At 49.8% G+C, this 13,863-nt stretch overlaps 1 protein-coding gene across 1 annotated transcript; it reads right to left on the bottom strand.

The window, feature by feature from the left end:
• Positions 1 to 200: 200 nt before the first annotated feature.
• EDN2 (endothelin 2) lies at positions 201 to 6,929 on the bottom strand. The gene is made up of 5 exons (XM_074976220.1): positions 6,583 to 6,929; positions 5,551 to 5,695; positions 4,084 to 4,203; positions 3,112 to 3,216; positions 201 to 2,284 (listed from the first exon to the last, which is right to left on the bottom strand). Exons 1-4 carry the CDS (start codon positions 6,644 to 6,646, stop codon positions 3,174 to 3,176), a joined length of 372 nt encoding a protein of 123 aa, XP_074832321.1. The 5' UTR covers positions 6,647 to 6,929; the 3' UTR covers positions 201 to 2,284; positions 3,112 to 3,173.
• Between the last annotated feature and the right edge of the window lie 6,934 nt (positions 6,930 to 13,863).

Genomic DNA, 13,863 nt, shown 5'->3' with positions numbered 1-13,863 from the left:
GTGAGTGTAAAGCTCACCCACTAGCCCCTGCCCACGTCCAGTCTCATCCTTCTCTGTTCCAAGATGTTGGGAAAAATTAGTTCAGCAGCGTTCTCACCTCACACGCATGCACACACCCCTCCCCACAACACACCCCCATGTCTCTTCCCACACTTCTCCAGCTATCAAGGGGAGGCAGGAAGAAATCAGAAATGTCACCTTTTGCCATCATTTATTACAAATGAAAGTTTACATGTTTGCAAATTATGGTCTAAAAATAGATTAAAATAAATATACTGAAAGTTAGGGAAGCTTTAAATTACTTGATTCCAAGAAGGGGCACTACACATAGAAGCACAGAGCAATTTAGACTAATAGTTTGATTTTAAATTACATAACTCAGAATATTAAACAGTGTGCAAAGTCTTCCTTTCATAAGCAGGAATTTATCAAATCCTTTCAGGATTATTTCAACCTTCAGAATTAAAAAGAAAAAAAAAAAATCCCCTCACCCCAAGTCCTCTCCAGCTCTAGACACCAGATGACTTTTGTCTCTAATGTTCTCCAGGTGATACATGGATTAGCTGGTCTCATTGTTTTAGTTCTTAAAACTGAGGTGGTGTTTTCCATGCCCAGTGGAACCAGACTTTTACAGGGACATGGTTCAGTCCACCAGCCGCCTTTATAAGTGCCTGTGTGGAATAGTAAATTCACAGCCAGGATGGCTATTCCAGCAATGATTGAGAGGGTTGGTGTATCTGCACTAGTTACATGACTTTTTCCGACCAGGCTCGGTAGCAGAAATTGTATGCTGGGAAATCAGAGTCCATCCCCACCTGCCCTTGACATTTCATCAGTCTGGCAAGAGGATCTTCTGGAGTAGGAACCCAGCACTGGTCAGTGGACTTAGGATGCTCCAGGACGAGAAGTGAGCACGATCCTGTATTTGTCTAAGCCCACACCTCTTGAAAGCAGCCCAGCTGGCAATGACAGCTGTTCCAAATGCAGCCAGAGACTGTGCTCTCATCTCAAAGAGCTTTCACTTCCCCTCATTCCAGCACAGCTGCTCCCCTGGCTAACATCCCCTGTATCCAAGTTCAGGAGATCTACTTTCCCATGACCCACACAGACCGTATCAGTATCATTTGTCCCTTTCAGTCTGTCACTCAGTGACACACAGCAAGCAGCTCTTTGCTTGCTACTGCCCCTACTACCTCTCTCCACTGCCCCCAGCATCTCCTTCCATGGAGTGTTCGGCTTTCAGCAAGCTGGGGGCTAAGTTCCGAATAACCTCATTACAATGTCCTAACCTGCTCTTTGTAAGTTGCACTATTTCACTTGTTGGGACTAGCCAATGGGCTCTCAGTGGCTCCCTCCCCATGTCACTCACATGACCTGCAACACTCCCAACTGCAACAGATGGGACAGTAAAGGAAATGCAGCTCTACCCAAGTTTCCCCATTCTCTTCCTGCAGAGCCAGATGTGTAGGTCTTGGATTTAAAACAGGTTCTGATTTAAACTCGCTATTCTCCCTCTAAACTTGAGCCATGCATGCAGAATGGACCTCAAGCAAGTCAGAGGAAGCCAGAGACTGGCTATACCATGGCCCACAGGTCTTTGTTCCACGGGAATCCCAGTGTAACGTGCACCAGATTGTCTTTGACAGGACAGTAAAGAGGAAAAAGTGCTAAGACAGGCCCACAAAGGCAACAGCTCCAGTCAGTCTATGATGGTCAGCCAAACCATGTTTGCAGGGAACTGCAAATAGTTCAAGACCCAGCAAACCAGGATTCTGATACAGGATTTTTTTTTCCAGCTGCTGCCAAGTGCAGAATTGAACATGGCTTTTGATACACCTAAGTGCACTGATTGCAGAAACAGTCCTGGCCACTTGTCAGAATCCAGTGTGGAATCTAGCCGGGATCCAACTGATAAAACCCCACCTGTATCCAACAAGCCAGATCACACCTCACAACGTGTCCCTGACGTAAGAGGCGATCCTGTTTTCCTTTCACTGCAGGCTCTGGAGGGCTAAGCAGTGCTGGGTCACTCAGCAGGGCTGCTGTCTCCTCAGTTTCTTCCACCTCTCCTGCTTTTCCTTCGGCTCCTGCTTTTCCTTCATGGCCTTGGCTTCTGCTCTTCTAGCCCTCCATGGCAAAAAGCCAGTGGCATCCACCAAAATCCAGGACACAGGACTTTCACCCGTTTCATATCTTCTGCTTCCAAGGTAAGGGCACTGGTTGAGCTTTCCTCTGAGAGCTGTGCTTCCATCCAGGGAGCTAGGAGTTAGAGACAGCAAGGTCCCTGCCAACAGAAGAGCCAAAACATTCAGTGTTGCATAGATGACCTCTCTCACATCTAGTGACAGCCAACGCCCTTTGATATTTACGTGATGTCTGCCAAGTTATTTTGCATGGCAGAAGACGGGACAGTTTTGAGAATCACGCACTACTACGTCAGTGAGCAGAAGCATGGGCTTCACCGCTCTACTCTCCAATTCTACAAGCACTGAATTACTAGAAGTCTTCAGGCTCCCTGATGGGGAAGACAAATCTGAGTAAAAGCTACACTCTTGAAATCTGATGAGGTTCAACAAGGAGATATGCAGAGTCCTGCACTTGGGACAGAAGAATCCCCAGCACTGCTACCAGCTGGGGACTGACTGACTAAGCAGCAGTTCGGCAGGAAAGGACCTGGGGATTACAGTGGATGAGAAGCTGGACAACAGTCAACAGTGTGCCTTTGTAACCAAGGCAACCACAGGCATATTGGGGTGCGTTAGTAGGAGCACTGCCAGCACATCGAGGGAAGTGACTATTCCCCTTTATTCAACGCTGGTGATGTCATACCTGGAATATTGTATCCAGTTCTGGGCTCCCCATTATAAAAAAAAGCATGAGGATGCATTGGAGAGTTTAGGTTTGAGAAGGCCCTGGCTGGGATGATTTAGTTGGGATTGGTCACACTTTGAGCAGGGTGTTGGACTAGATGACCCTGAGGACTCTTCCAGTCCTATGGTTCTAAGCTGAGGGATTTCACATGCTTACAATGGCAACTACTTGGTGGGAAACAGGGTGGCAACGTAGGCCTGGTGGATTTAGATATAGAGCCAGTTTAAATGGAATTCTTACTCTTGAAATCTCAGAAGAGCAGTCTGTGGCTGCTTCACGTCACTGCTGTGGGGATACTTCATCTATTCGCCACGGCTCGGTGGGAGCTTCAGGTTCCCAGGGTACCTGAAAGTCAAGACAACACAAGCCTGTCATGCCCTCGCTGTCAGCCAGGGGATAACACATGGAGTGGAATATTACACACATTGCTCTCTGAGAAGGTTGAAGGCTTTCCTAGCAGCATCTTTGTGTCAAATTAGACTCCTTTTCCCTTCAGATTGCACTTAAGCTCCCTGAAAGCTTTTACACAGTTTTATTTCTGAGCATTTGTTAAATAGCAAATTAAGGATAGTGGCCTGATCCAGCACTCTGCAATTTAAACTCATCCTTACACTGTTCCCAAGTTATGCCCCCCATGATGGCTTATAGTACAGCACACACATCCTGCAGCAGGCTCTAGGGTTCTGAACACTGGCTGCTAGGACCTGTGTGTTTACACAGCAGGAGTTTCCAAGCCAGCTCAGACCAGGGCAGGAAGAGTTGAGGGGAGAGTGAGTGAATGCTGGTATCTAGCCTTTCCCCAGGAGAAACTAGCAGAAAAACATGCTGCTTTTTAAACCTAGATGTGGCTCTACCGAGAGGTAAGGCAATTTTGCCCCTTCAGCAGTGGTTTTCATTCTCTTCCCCAGCAATTACAGCAGAAGGAAGCTGCTGGCCCCAAGAGGGGGAGGCTCCTTTCTCCATGCAATCACCCTCAGCCCACCGCTGCATGAACCAGCACTTCCACTACAGCGACTGAAATAACATTGTTTCCTACCAAGCAGTAAGGAGCCTATTGCCCGAACAGAAGCATGTATGTGCCATGACTTCTCTGGGAGGATGTGAAAGCCACGAGACAACTTCCAGCTGCAGCCTGAGAACAGGGCAGCCACCAAGGACTCCTTTCCAAAGCACCCCCTTTTCCAGCCCTTCCCAGGAACCCACTGAGCTCACCAAGGCTTTGCCAGGCAGAAGGCAGCACAGACACTGTCCTTTGAGTGCGAGCACTCACACCTGTTCAGCGATCTCTTCCGACGCCTGGGCGGGCTTCCCAAGCCATAGGGAGCAGTTTGTCTGTAAAACCAGAGAAATCACATGAGCAACTACTGTATTAGCCGACAGATTTAGAAGGCAGGCTTGGGAGGGGGCCAAGCCATGATAAAAAAATCCATTTGCAGACACAAGGTAGAGAGACCAGTGACTTTCTAAAGCCTATAAAATTCAGCTCTTATCTCCCACCCACCACTTTTCTTCTCACCACCCTTACCAGGAGCCTAGACCAGCATGAGCCAGTGAGCCCTGGACTGCAAGTGGAGTTTATCCTCTTTGCAACAGCTCAGAAACACAGGGGATCAGTCACATGCAGCTGTGATTATTTAACAGCAGAGGCAGCTCAGCTTCCTTCCACACATTGGTCTCTAGCCTGAGTTTCCACAGCTCAGTTTGCAGCACAAGGCTCAAAGCAGACCCTCCCCTTCCCCCCCCCAACCTGGAACACATGAAACAATATTTTATGCACAGGGCATGTTATCAGTTAACACGTCTTCGGGCACTATCAGGTTCTCCTGACCCCAGCATATTTTTATAGGTCTTTTCATGGGCCCACATTCCCTTTCCATCTTTGATCACAATCTGCCCATCACCTCCCAGAGTCTGGAAATGGCACAAACTACAACTACCTTCAGAGCACGTTGTTACTAACGATTGCACATTAGTCGGCACCATTATAACCACACCTGAACTCAGAGGTGAATGTAAGCACGTGCCCAGCTCCAGCAAGCACTGGCTGAACTGTGGCAAATGCCAGCGAGGAGTTATGGAAAGAGCTGGCCGTGACCTGGTCTGCAATAGGAGAGCACCTGGAAGAAGCTAAATTACTTTCACCCCGCCAGACTTAGAACACCTGTTTGGACTGGATCTAAAGGAGACAGCCACAGGTCTGAAAAGTGCAGAGAGCTCTGCTTCCCAGCCACCCATTAGAAATACTGGCCTCTTAAAATGAGTGTCCAGAGTAACAGATGCAAAAGTGAAAAAAGTTTGTGGCAAGTAGGAATTGCCACAGTTTATTCCTTTTCTGGTGGCAAACTGAAGAGTTTGGGTTTTTTTAGGTTAAATACTATGAGGAAAAATTACAGTCACATAGCGTGAACCTCCTGAGCTTTCTCCCCTTCTGTTGGGTGACAACATGAAGCAAGTACCTGTAATCCCTAGGGATATAAGGAGTTGTCTTTTTCTGATGTTTTCATTTGCCCTGTTTTCTACAACAAGTGGCACACAGAAACTGGTCTGCACTCTCTGCCAAACTCACCACCTAACCTGGGCCAACAACCACCACCAGCCAGAGGAACCCCTGCTTTTTGATCATTCATTTACTTATAAACTGTGAGCAAAATTCTGCAGAATAGCTGTGCACATGCTCACCCTGGGGTGTTGACCCAGATAATATCCAGGTGACAGAAATAAATGCACTCCTTGTCCAGCCAACTGTTGCAAGAACATCTCTTTGTCCTGGGGTGCCTGCTGCTGGCTGCAGCTAGGTGGGACTCCAGGGGAGGACGGGCCATACCTGCGGCAGAGGGAAGAGATGAGCATCAGTCTGGCTACAGGTTTAAGAGCCACAGAATGCCCAACAGTATGTAAGTGCTGCAATTAACATCTCTTTCAGCCATTAAATTGATTTCAGTTTCCAGGGCAGTTTTACAGTAGGTGCAGCCTTGCTGATTAGACAGTACAATTGTAAAAACACTTGCATAACTCAGCAGGGGAGTTCAATAGAAAACCTGGAGCAAGGCAGGGTTGTAAGGCGAAGTCGCACAGCTAGGGCGCCTTTTGTTTCCTCTTGCAGTCCTTGCCCGTCTGTAACTTAGTGGCAAAGTGTATGGCTTATTTATTTGCCCACAGCTAAAAACACAGTGAGGTGGCTATCTTCCTGCACACGCCTTGCCCACATGGCTGCAGAGCTGCGTATTTGTTTATTTAATCTATCTTGGCTACTTATCAAGATCTGCCTGCCAGCTGCATGTGCATGGTCTCAGTGCCAAGCACTCAAGTGGGTGCCCTGCAGAGTCGCTAGTGCACACAAGCAACACTGCACTCCAAGCCAGGGAAGGGTGCGAGGTGCAGGCTGGTCCCCTAAGAAGCAACATCCTGGGTGGACAACGGCGGGGGGGAGGGGGTAGAAAAGCAAGAGCCTCCCGGTCTCCCAAGGTACCGCAAGGGACAGCGCCGCGGCGAGCAGGAAGACGCGGACTGAGCAGGAGTCTCTACCCGGGCTGCAAGAGGATCGGCTCCGGGGGCTGCAGCTTCACGCGCAGGGGGAAGGCGGCGTGTCTAGCCGGGGGACTCGGCCCCGGAGCCGCCAGCGCATCTGCCCGGCCTGGGCTGCCTGCAGCCGCAGCGCACCCCTGCAATCCAGCGGCTTGCCCGGGAGGCCGCGCCGCGGAGGGGCCTCACCTTCTCCCAGCAGGATGCAGAGGGTGAGGGCGAGCGAGAAGACGCCGGCGGGGCGGTGCACCATGCTGCCGGCTGCCGGGCGCTCTGCGGGAGCTGCCGCCGCGCCGCGCCGGGCAGGTGCTTTATAGCCCCGCTGGCGCCGCCTCACGGCGCGGCGCCGCCCCCCAGCATGGGCCGGGGCAGAGGGAGACCGAAGCGGCGCCTCCCCCGGGCCCTGCGCTGGGGGCAGCAGCTCCGCGGGCCCCGGCGCGCCCCAGGCGGCCCCCGAGGCGCAGGGACCCCAGCCCACGTGCGGCGCAGCCGGAGCGCCGCGCCGCGCCCGCCTCGGCCTGTTCTCCAGGCCGGACCCCCGGCGCTCTGCCCCCGGGCGGCGGCCGCACCTCCGGGGCGCGATGCGGGCAGCTCCGCCGGCAGGAGCCGGGGCGGGCGGGGGCGTGTGATCCCCAGGGCTGCGGCCAAGTGGGCGGGGCCGGGGGGCCGGAGCGCCCAGGGGAGCCACAGGCGGGGGGGGGGGACAGTGACAGGTGCGCCCAGGGGAGCCACAGGCCTGTTCAGTCAGGTCCCCAGGGAGCGGATCACCGTGTTTTGTTCCCATGGGTGGCGTAGGGACTTGGCTGTGATACCCCAAATTGCCCATGAGGGGTACAGGAGGCAGCTGCAGGCTCTGAGGAGCAGCGCCTCTGGAGGAACCACGCCAATGAGCCTGCAAGAATGGATGGGGGGAGTGTCCCGCTGGCGGTACCTGCTCAGAGCCTGGAGCTGGTCCTCCCTCCCCCAGCCTAGCTCCAAGGAAGGCCCTGGCTCTGGGTTTGGCATCACTCCACCTTCGAGCCTTTGAAATGGACGCAGAGGCGCCTGTGGCAGAGCCCCACGGTGTGGGGAGGGGAAGGAGGGAGGCAGACCGCGGAGGTGGCCGGCAGGTGGAGCCAGATTGGGGCACTCGCAGGGAGCCAGCCCCAGAGCTGAGCAGAACACACCCTGGCCACAGCTCCGAGCCCTCAGGATGGACTCTGGAAGGGCAGCACTTACCTACCCTGCAGCTTTGCTAGTGCTCTGCTTCCTGCAGTATCCCAGCACCCTTGCGCGGTCACGTCTGCAGCCTCCAAGACAGCTCACTGTTAGCCCCAGTTACAGTCAGGAAAGTGAGGCAGAGAAGTTGCGGAAGGAGCCTGTGACAGAGCTAGTTGTGTTAGCAGGACAGGATGAATCTCCCTCATCCAGCATCATCCGTAATCTGGTATGATTTTAATTAGCCAGATGACCATTTATCGTGAGCGTGGTCAAGTTTCCTGCAATCCTATAAAGGTTGTTTCCAGCCCCCAGTCCTGGCTCTCAGTGTTCTGTGCTGCTCTTTAGCTGGAATTTGCCCTTAAATGTCATCTAAGAGCCCAGTAAGGAATGGGAGTGTTGGTAATGTGCTAGACAATATTGAGCTTCTGTGATCCAGTAAATTCTCTCTTCCAGCCCCAGTCAAGGCCCCAGGGTACCGGATGGAAGAGGTTCAGCCTGTATTGTGTTGTGTGATGCTGCTGAGCCATTCTGACTCTAGCCAGACGGCAGTGCCGTGTTTGCAGTTCCAGGGCTGTTTGAGTTTACAACTAACTTGGCAACATTGCATACCACTCATCAACCACTAGGGAGTCCAGGGGAGTTCAGAGTGGGATTCCCCTCCTGTGCCTCAGACACATCCGCCATTTCCTCCACCGGTTACGGTTGCTCGCTAGTGGTGGGATTTCTTTGCACGATCAGGATTCTCTGTCACACTCTCCTGCCCAATATCCCTTGGTCTCACACACTTTCTCTTTCCTCCCTCGGGTACCAGTTGAGCAAAGTTCATATTTTTAAATGGAGATTTATCCTCACATCCCGTAGCCAAGCACAGCCTGGTAAATAAACATTAGCCCACACCATGTTTAAAAATATTGGTCCAGCCCACTGATTCATCTGTCTTGTAGAGACCTGGCCCAGTAAGCACACGATGGCCCGCTACAAAACTTCTTGTTGGTTAAAGGAGTTTTGGATTCTCTCATAAAATCCATCTGAAAACAAGGCAGGAGGAGCAAGCAATGTCCTTGTCAGCAGTCTGCAGCTGAGAGATGAGCAGCCTGCTAGGCAGAAGCTGATAATGAGGTGGTGGACCTCAAGCTTCCTGGAATTACAGGTTCTTTCATTGTGGCAGAAGGCTAGAAAGAGGGCAAGGCCCATGAAATGGGAACTAATGGGTTTTATATCACTGCAATGAGGAATTACATAATGTATTTCAACGACCACGGTGCCTGTTATGTCAATAGTCTGAATCAGTGTAGCAGCTTCCTGGGAGCAGGGTTAAGCCTCGAAATAAGAGCTACAGTCCCTCTGGGCATTTGGAAGAGGTTACATGGCTCTCCTGCAAGTCTAGAGAATTCTCCGGGAAAGAATTTTGTAAAGCTTCCCTGAAAGAGAGCACCTTTTACCGGTTCACTCAGAAACATTTAGATTTTGATTCTGTTGCTGTCATGAATTAACACAAGCTGCTGTGTGATAAACTACGACAGTATAAAATATAACAAGACCTAAAAATCATTGTGAAGTGTCCCAAGAGAACAGGGGATAAGGGGACTTCGAAGTAGCCAGGGTCCTTTCAAAAAGGAACCCCATCTGGACGAGCTGCACAGCAGTGAGCCGCATCAATTTGAAAGTGCTGCGGCCACGCACATGCTAATGAGGCGCTGAATATGTATTTCAGCGCTTCATTAGTAAACTTCAAAATGGCCATTTGCATGGCCATTTTGAAGTTTTTGGCTAGTGTAGACAAGGCCCATGGGTTCCAGATGACTGGAAAAAGGCAAGTATGGTGCCCAGCACGCCTTACCTCAGTTCCTGGAAAAATCAGGGAGGGGATCCTCAAGTAATCCATTTTGAAGCACTTGGAAGAGGGGAAAGTGATCATCAGTAGTCAAGATGGATTCACCAAGGGCAAGTCATCCCTGACCAATCTGATTAGCTGCTATGTTGAGGTAACTGGCTCTGTGGACATGGGGAAGTCAATGGATGTGATATACCTTGACTTCAGCAAAGTAAGTCTCCCACAATATTTTTGCCTGCAAGTTAAGGAAGTATGAATAAAATGGACTGTGAGGTGGATAGAAAGCTGGCTAAATGGTTGGGCCCAACGGGTAGTGATCAATGGCTCAAGGTCTGGTGGCAATTGGTTTCAAGTGGAGTGCCCCCAGGATCAGTTTTAGGATGGGTATTGTTCAACATCTTTGTTAATGACCTGGACGAGGGACTGGATTTCACCCTCAGCAGATTTGCAGATGACACTAAGGTAGATACGTTGGAGGGTAGGGATAGGGTCCAGGGAGACCTAGACAAATTGCAGGATTGGGTGAAAGGAAATCTGATGAGGGTCAGCAAGGGTAAGTGCAGAGTCCTGTACTTGGGACAGAAGAAGTCCAAGCATCGTTACTGACTGGGGAACGACTGGCTAATCAGCAGTGCAGCAGAAAAGGACCTGGGGATTACAGTGGATGAGAGGCTGGGTATACATCAACAGTGTGCCCTTGTAGCCAAGAAGGCCAATGGCACATTGTGGTGCATTAGAAGAAGCATTTCCAGCAGATATAGAGACGTTATTATTCCCCCCATTTGGCATTGGTGAGGCCACATCTGGAGTACTACATCTAGTTCTGGCCCCCCAGTACAGAACGGATGTGGATGCATTGGAGAGGGTTCAGAAGAGGGCAACAAAAATGATTTGGGGGCTGGAGCACATGACCTCCAATGAGCAGCTGAGGAATTTGAGCTTATTTAGTTTGCAAAAGAGAAGAGTAAGGGGTGATTTGATATCAGCCTTCAACTTCCTGAAAGGGGCTCTAAAGAGGACAGAGAGAGGCTTTTCTCGGTAGTGACAGATGGCAGAACAAGGGGCAATGACCTCAAGTTACAGAGGGGGAGGGGGAGGTTGGATATTAGGAAAAACTATTTCACCACAACAGTGGAGAAGCACTGGAATGCGTTACCCAGAGAGGTGGTAGAATCTCTATCCCCAGAGGATTTTAAGTCCTGGCTTGACAAAGTCCTCGCTGGGATGATTTAGTTAGTTTAGTCCTGTTTTCAGCAGGGGGCTGGACTCGATGACCTCTTGAGGTCCCTTCCAGCCCTATGATTCTATGAGTCTGTTTCCAGGAGGGAGAAGTGGTTTAAGGCATTGAACTTAACAGCAAGCTTAAGATGTACTCTTGCTGAAAATCAGTGAGAAGAAAACTTTTCATGAGAAATTAACACAAAGGAGATACGAACATGGTGGGAGCAAAGTTAGATGTAAATTCAAATGAATAGTCCTGGGAAAACATCATATTATTCACCTAGGAACAGGGTCTAATACAGGTTGAACCTCTCTAATATGGTACCCTCAGGACCTGACCAGTGCTGGATGAGAGAATTTGCCAGACCACAGGAGGTCAGTATTGCCTAGCAGTATTCCCAACACTTCTACTTCTTAGTGGACTCTTAGAAGACATTTATGAGTAAATTACAGCTAAATAACAGCACTAAACACTGAGAGCCAGGACTGGTGTTTGGAAACAACCTTTATGGAACCATGGAAAATATGTCAACCCCCAATGATAAGTGGTCTAACTAAAATCTTGCTGGATTAGAGAGTTCCCAGATGAGAGAGTTCCATAATAGAGAGGTTCAACCTCTAAATGATGCATGATAGGACATGGATCCTTAAGACTGGTTTAAGTTACTGGGCTGGAGATGAAAGGAGACAGCAGATGAGGGTGGAGGTCAGAAGAAGATTGTACAGTCAGCAGCAGAGGAAAGGACAAAGTGTGTGGGAAGGTAACCACATGGACAGTGAGGGGAGACTGCTTAGCAGATGACAGCAATGTTAGTTAAAACACAGAGAAAAAATAATGAAAAAACAAAGGTGAGTGGTAACTAAAAACTCCACAATGGAAGGCAAACAAGCAGGAAGTCCTACCGAGATCAAGGAGGGATGTTTCTAAGAGATATAATCTGTACACAAATGCAATAACGATTCCAAAGACAACAGGGAAACATATTTAATGCTGCTATTGTTACTCCCTGGGTGGTAACTCCAATATTGCATAATAGCAGTGATGCCATGGCTGGGAGCCTATGAGATATTCAGGCCATGAACCAAATCTTCCTTGGCTCTAATTCCCATGATCACAGACTCACATAATCACAGGGCTGCAAGAGACCTCAGGAGGTCATCTAGCCCAGCCCCCTGCTTCAACCAGGATCAACCCCCACTAAGTCATCCCAGCCAGGACCTTGTCCAGCCGGGACTTAAAAACCTCAAGGGATGGAGAATCCACCACCTCTCTAGGCAACACATTCCAATGCTTCACCACCCGCCTGGTGAAGTTTTTCCTAATATTTAACCTACACTTTTCCCCCTTCAACTTCTGACCGTTACTCCTTGTTCTGCCATCTGACACCACTGAGAACAGTTTCTCACCCTCCTTTTTACAGCTCCCCTTCAGGAAGCTGAAGGTTGGTATTAAATCACCTCTAAGTCTTCTTTTCTGTAAACTAAACAAGCCCAAATCCCTCAGCCTATCCTGATAGGTCTTGTGCTCCAGACCCTTAATCATTTTTAACTCCCAAGACTCCTTTGAGTGGGGTGTGTGTCATATGATGACAGAAGATTGAGAACATAAATACCTGTTAGGTCCTTAATCATTTTTGTTGCCCTTTGCTGAACCTGCTCCAGCAAATCCACATCCTTTTTATACTGGGGGGCCCAAAACTGGACACAATATTCCAGATGTGGCCTCACCAGTGCCGAATAAAAAGGAATAATTACTTATCTAGATCTGCTCAAAATGCTCCTCCTAATGCACCCCAGTATGCCATTAGCCTTCTTGGCTACAAGGGCACACTGTTTACTCATATCCAGCCTTTCATCCACCATAACCCCTAGGTCCCTTTCCATCATACTGCTGCTGAGCCAGTCGGTCCCCAGCCTGGAACAATGTTTGGGATTCTTCTGCCCCAGGTGCAGGACTCTGCACTTCTCCTTATTGAACTGCATCAGATTTCTTTTGGCCCAGTCCTCCAATTTATCCAGGTCCCTCTGGATTCTGTCTCTACCCTCCAACGTACCTACCTCTACCCTTGGTTTTGTGTCATCCGCAGATTTGCTGAGGGTGCAATCCAGTACCTCATCCAGGTCATTAATAAAGATGTTGAAGAACGCCGGCCCCAGAACCGAGCCTTGCGGCACTCTGCTTGAAACAGACCGCCATCCAGATATTGAGCCATTGACCACTACCCGTTGGGCCCGACCATCAAGCCAGCTTTCTATCCATCTTATAGTCCAAGGATCCAATCCATATTTCCTTAACTTATGGACAAGAATATTGTGGGAAACGGTATCAAAAGCCTTGCTGAAGTCCAGGTATATCACATCTACTGACTTCCCCATGTCCACAGAGCCTGTAACCCTGCCATAGAAGCTGATCCTCTGCTTCTGCTCCCTGTGCCATGAAAGGAGATATTCTCAAACTGGAGAAGGTAAAGCAGGGATGCCAGCATGCAAGAGGGATCTAAGGATGTTAGCCGCACAAAAAAAAAAAGTCTGCAGCATGGTAAAGAACAGCACTGGGCTATGGAGCGCTCACAAAAGAACGGGAGATGTTATGAGGCATGCATGTGAAATACTGCACAGTGCCAGGAATGGGGCCTCACAAAGATTCAGTGACTAATGGAATCAGCAGAGGACTCCTTTATGCCAAGAGCCAGGCTGTGCCTTAGGGGGCAGGATAGCCTAGTGGTTATAATGTTACTGTTGGATTCGGGCGTGGGGGCTAAAAGACAGTGCCCTGCCTTACAGCAGAGGGCTTGTGTCACTGCAGGCTAGTCACTAAGGTTTTTAAATGCTTAGGACTGAGAACCAATGGCTTTCTTTGGCCTCTCTATCCGTTGCTGCTTCCTGTGTAGTCTCTGTTCCATGGATGATGAGTAGATGTCACTGCCAATCCCCCCAGCACTCAAATGATGGAAAGAGGTTGGGGAATGTGTCTGTCTTACACAAATCCAGCTTCCAAATTAATGACACAAAGCCTCCCACAGACCTGCACCTGGGTCCTAAGTTCATGGCAGGCTTATGCCAGAAGTTGGCTCCTGTCTCTGCTCTGATTTTTCATTTCCCTTCTGGCCACAGGACCGAATTGTCCTACCTCACTGCAAGGAGTTTCAGGCAGGCACGAGGAAAGGGACAAACTGTTTTAAGAAAAGGGACACCCCGTTCCCCTCTCATGAAAT

Source organism: Carettochelys insculpta, chromosome 24, assembly GCF_033958435.1.
Source record: "Carettochelys insculpta isolate YL-2023 chromosome 24, ASM3395843v1, whole genome shotgun sequence".
Lineage (NCBI taxonomy): Eukaryota > Metazoa > Chordata > Testudines > Carettochelyidae > Carettochelys > Carettochelys insculpta.
Note: the sequence above shows the minus strand (reverse complement) of the source record. Positions and strands in the feature narration are given on the sequence as shown.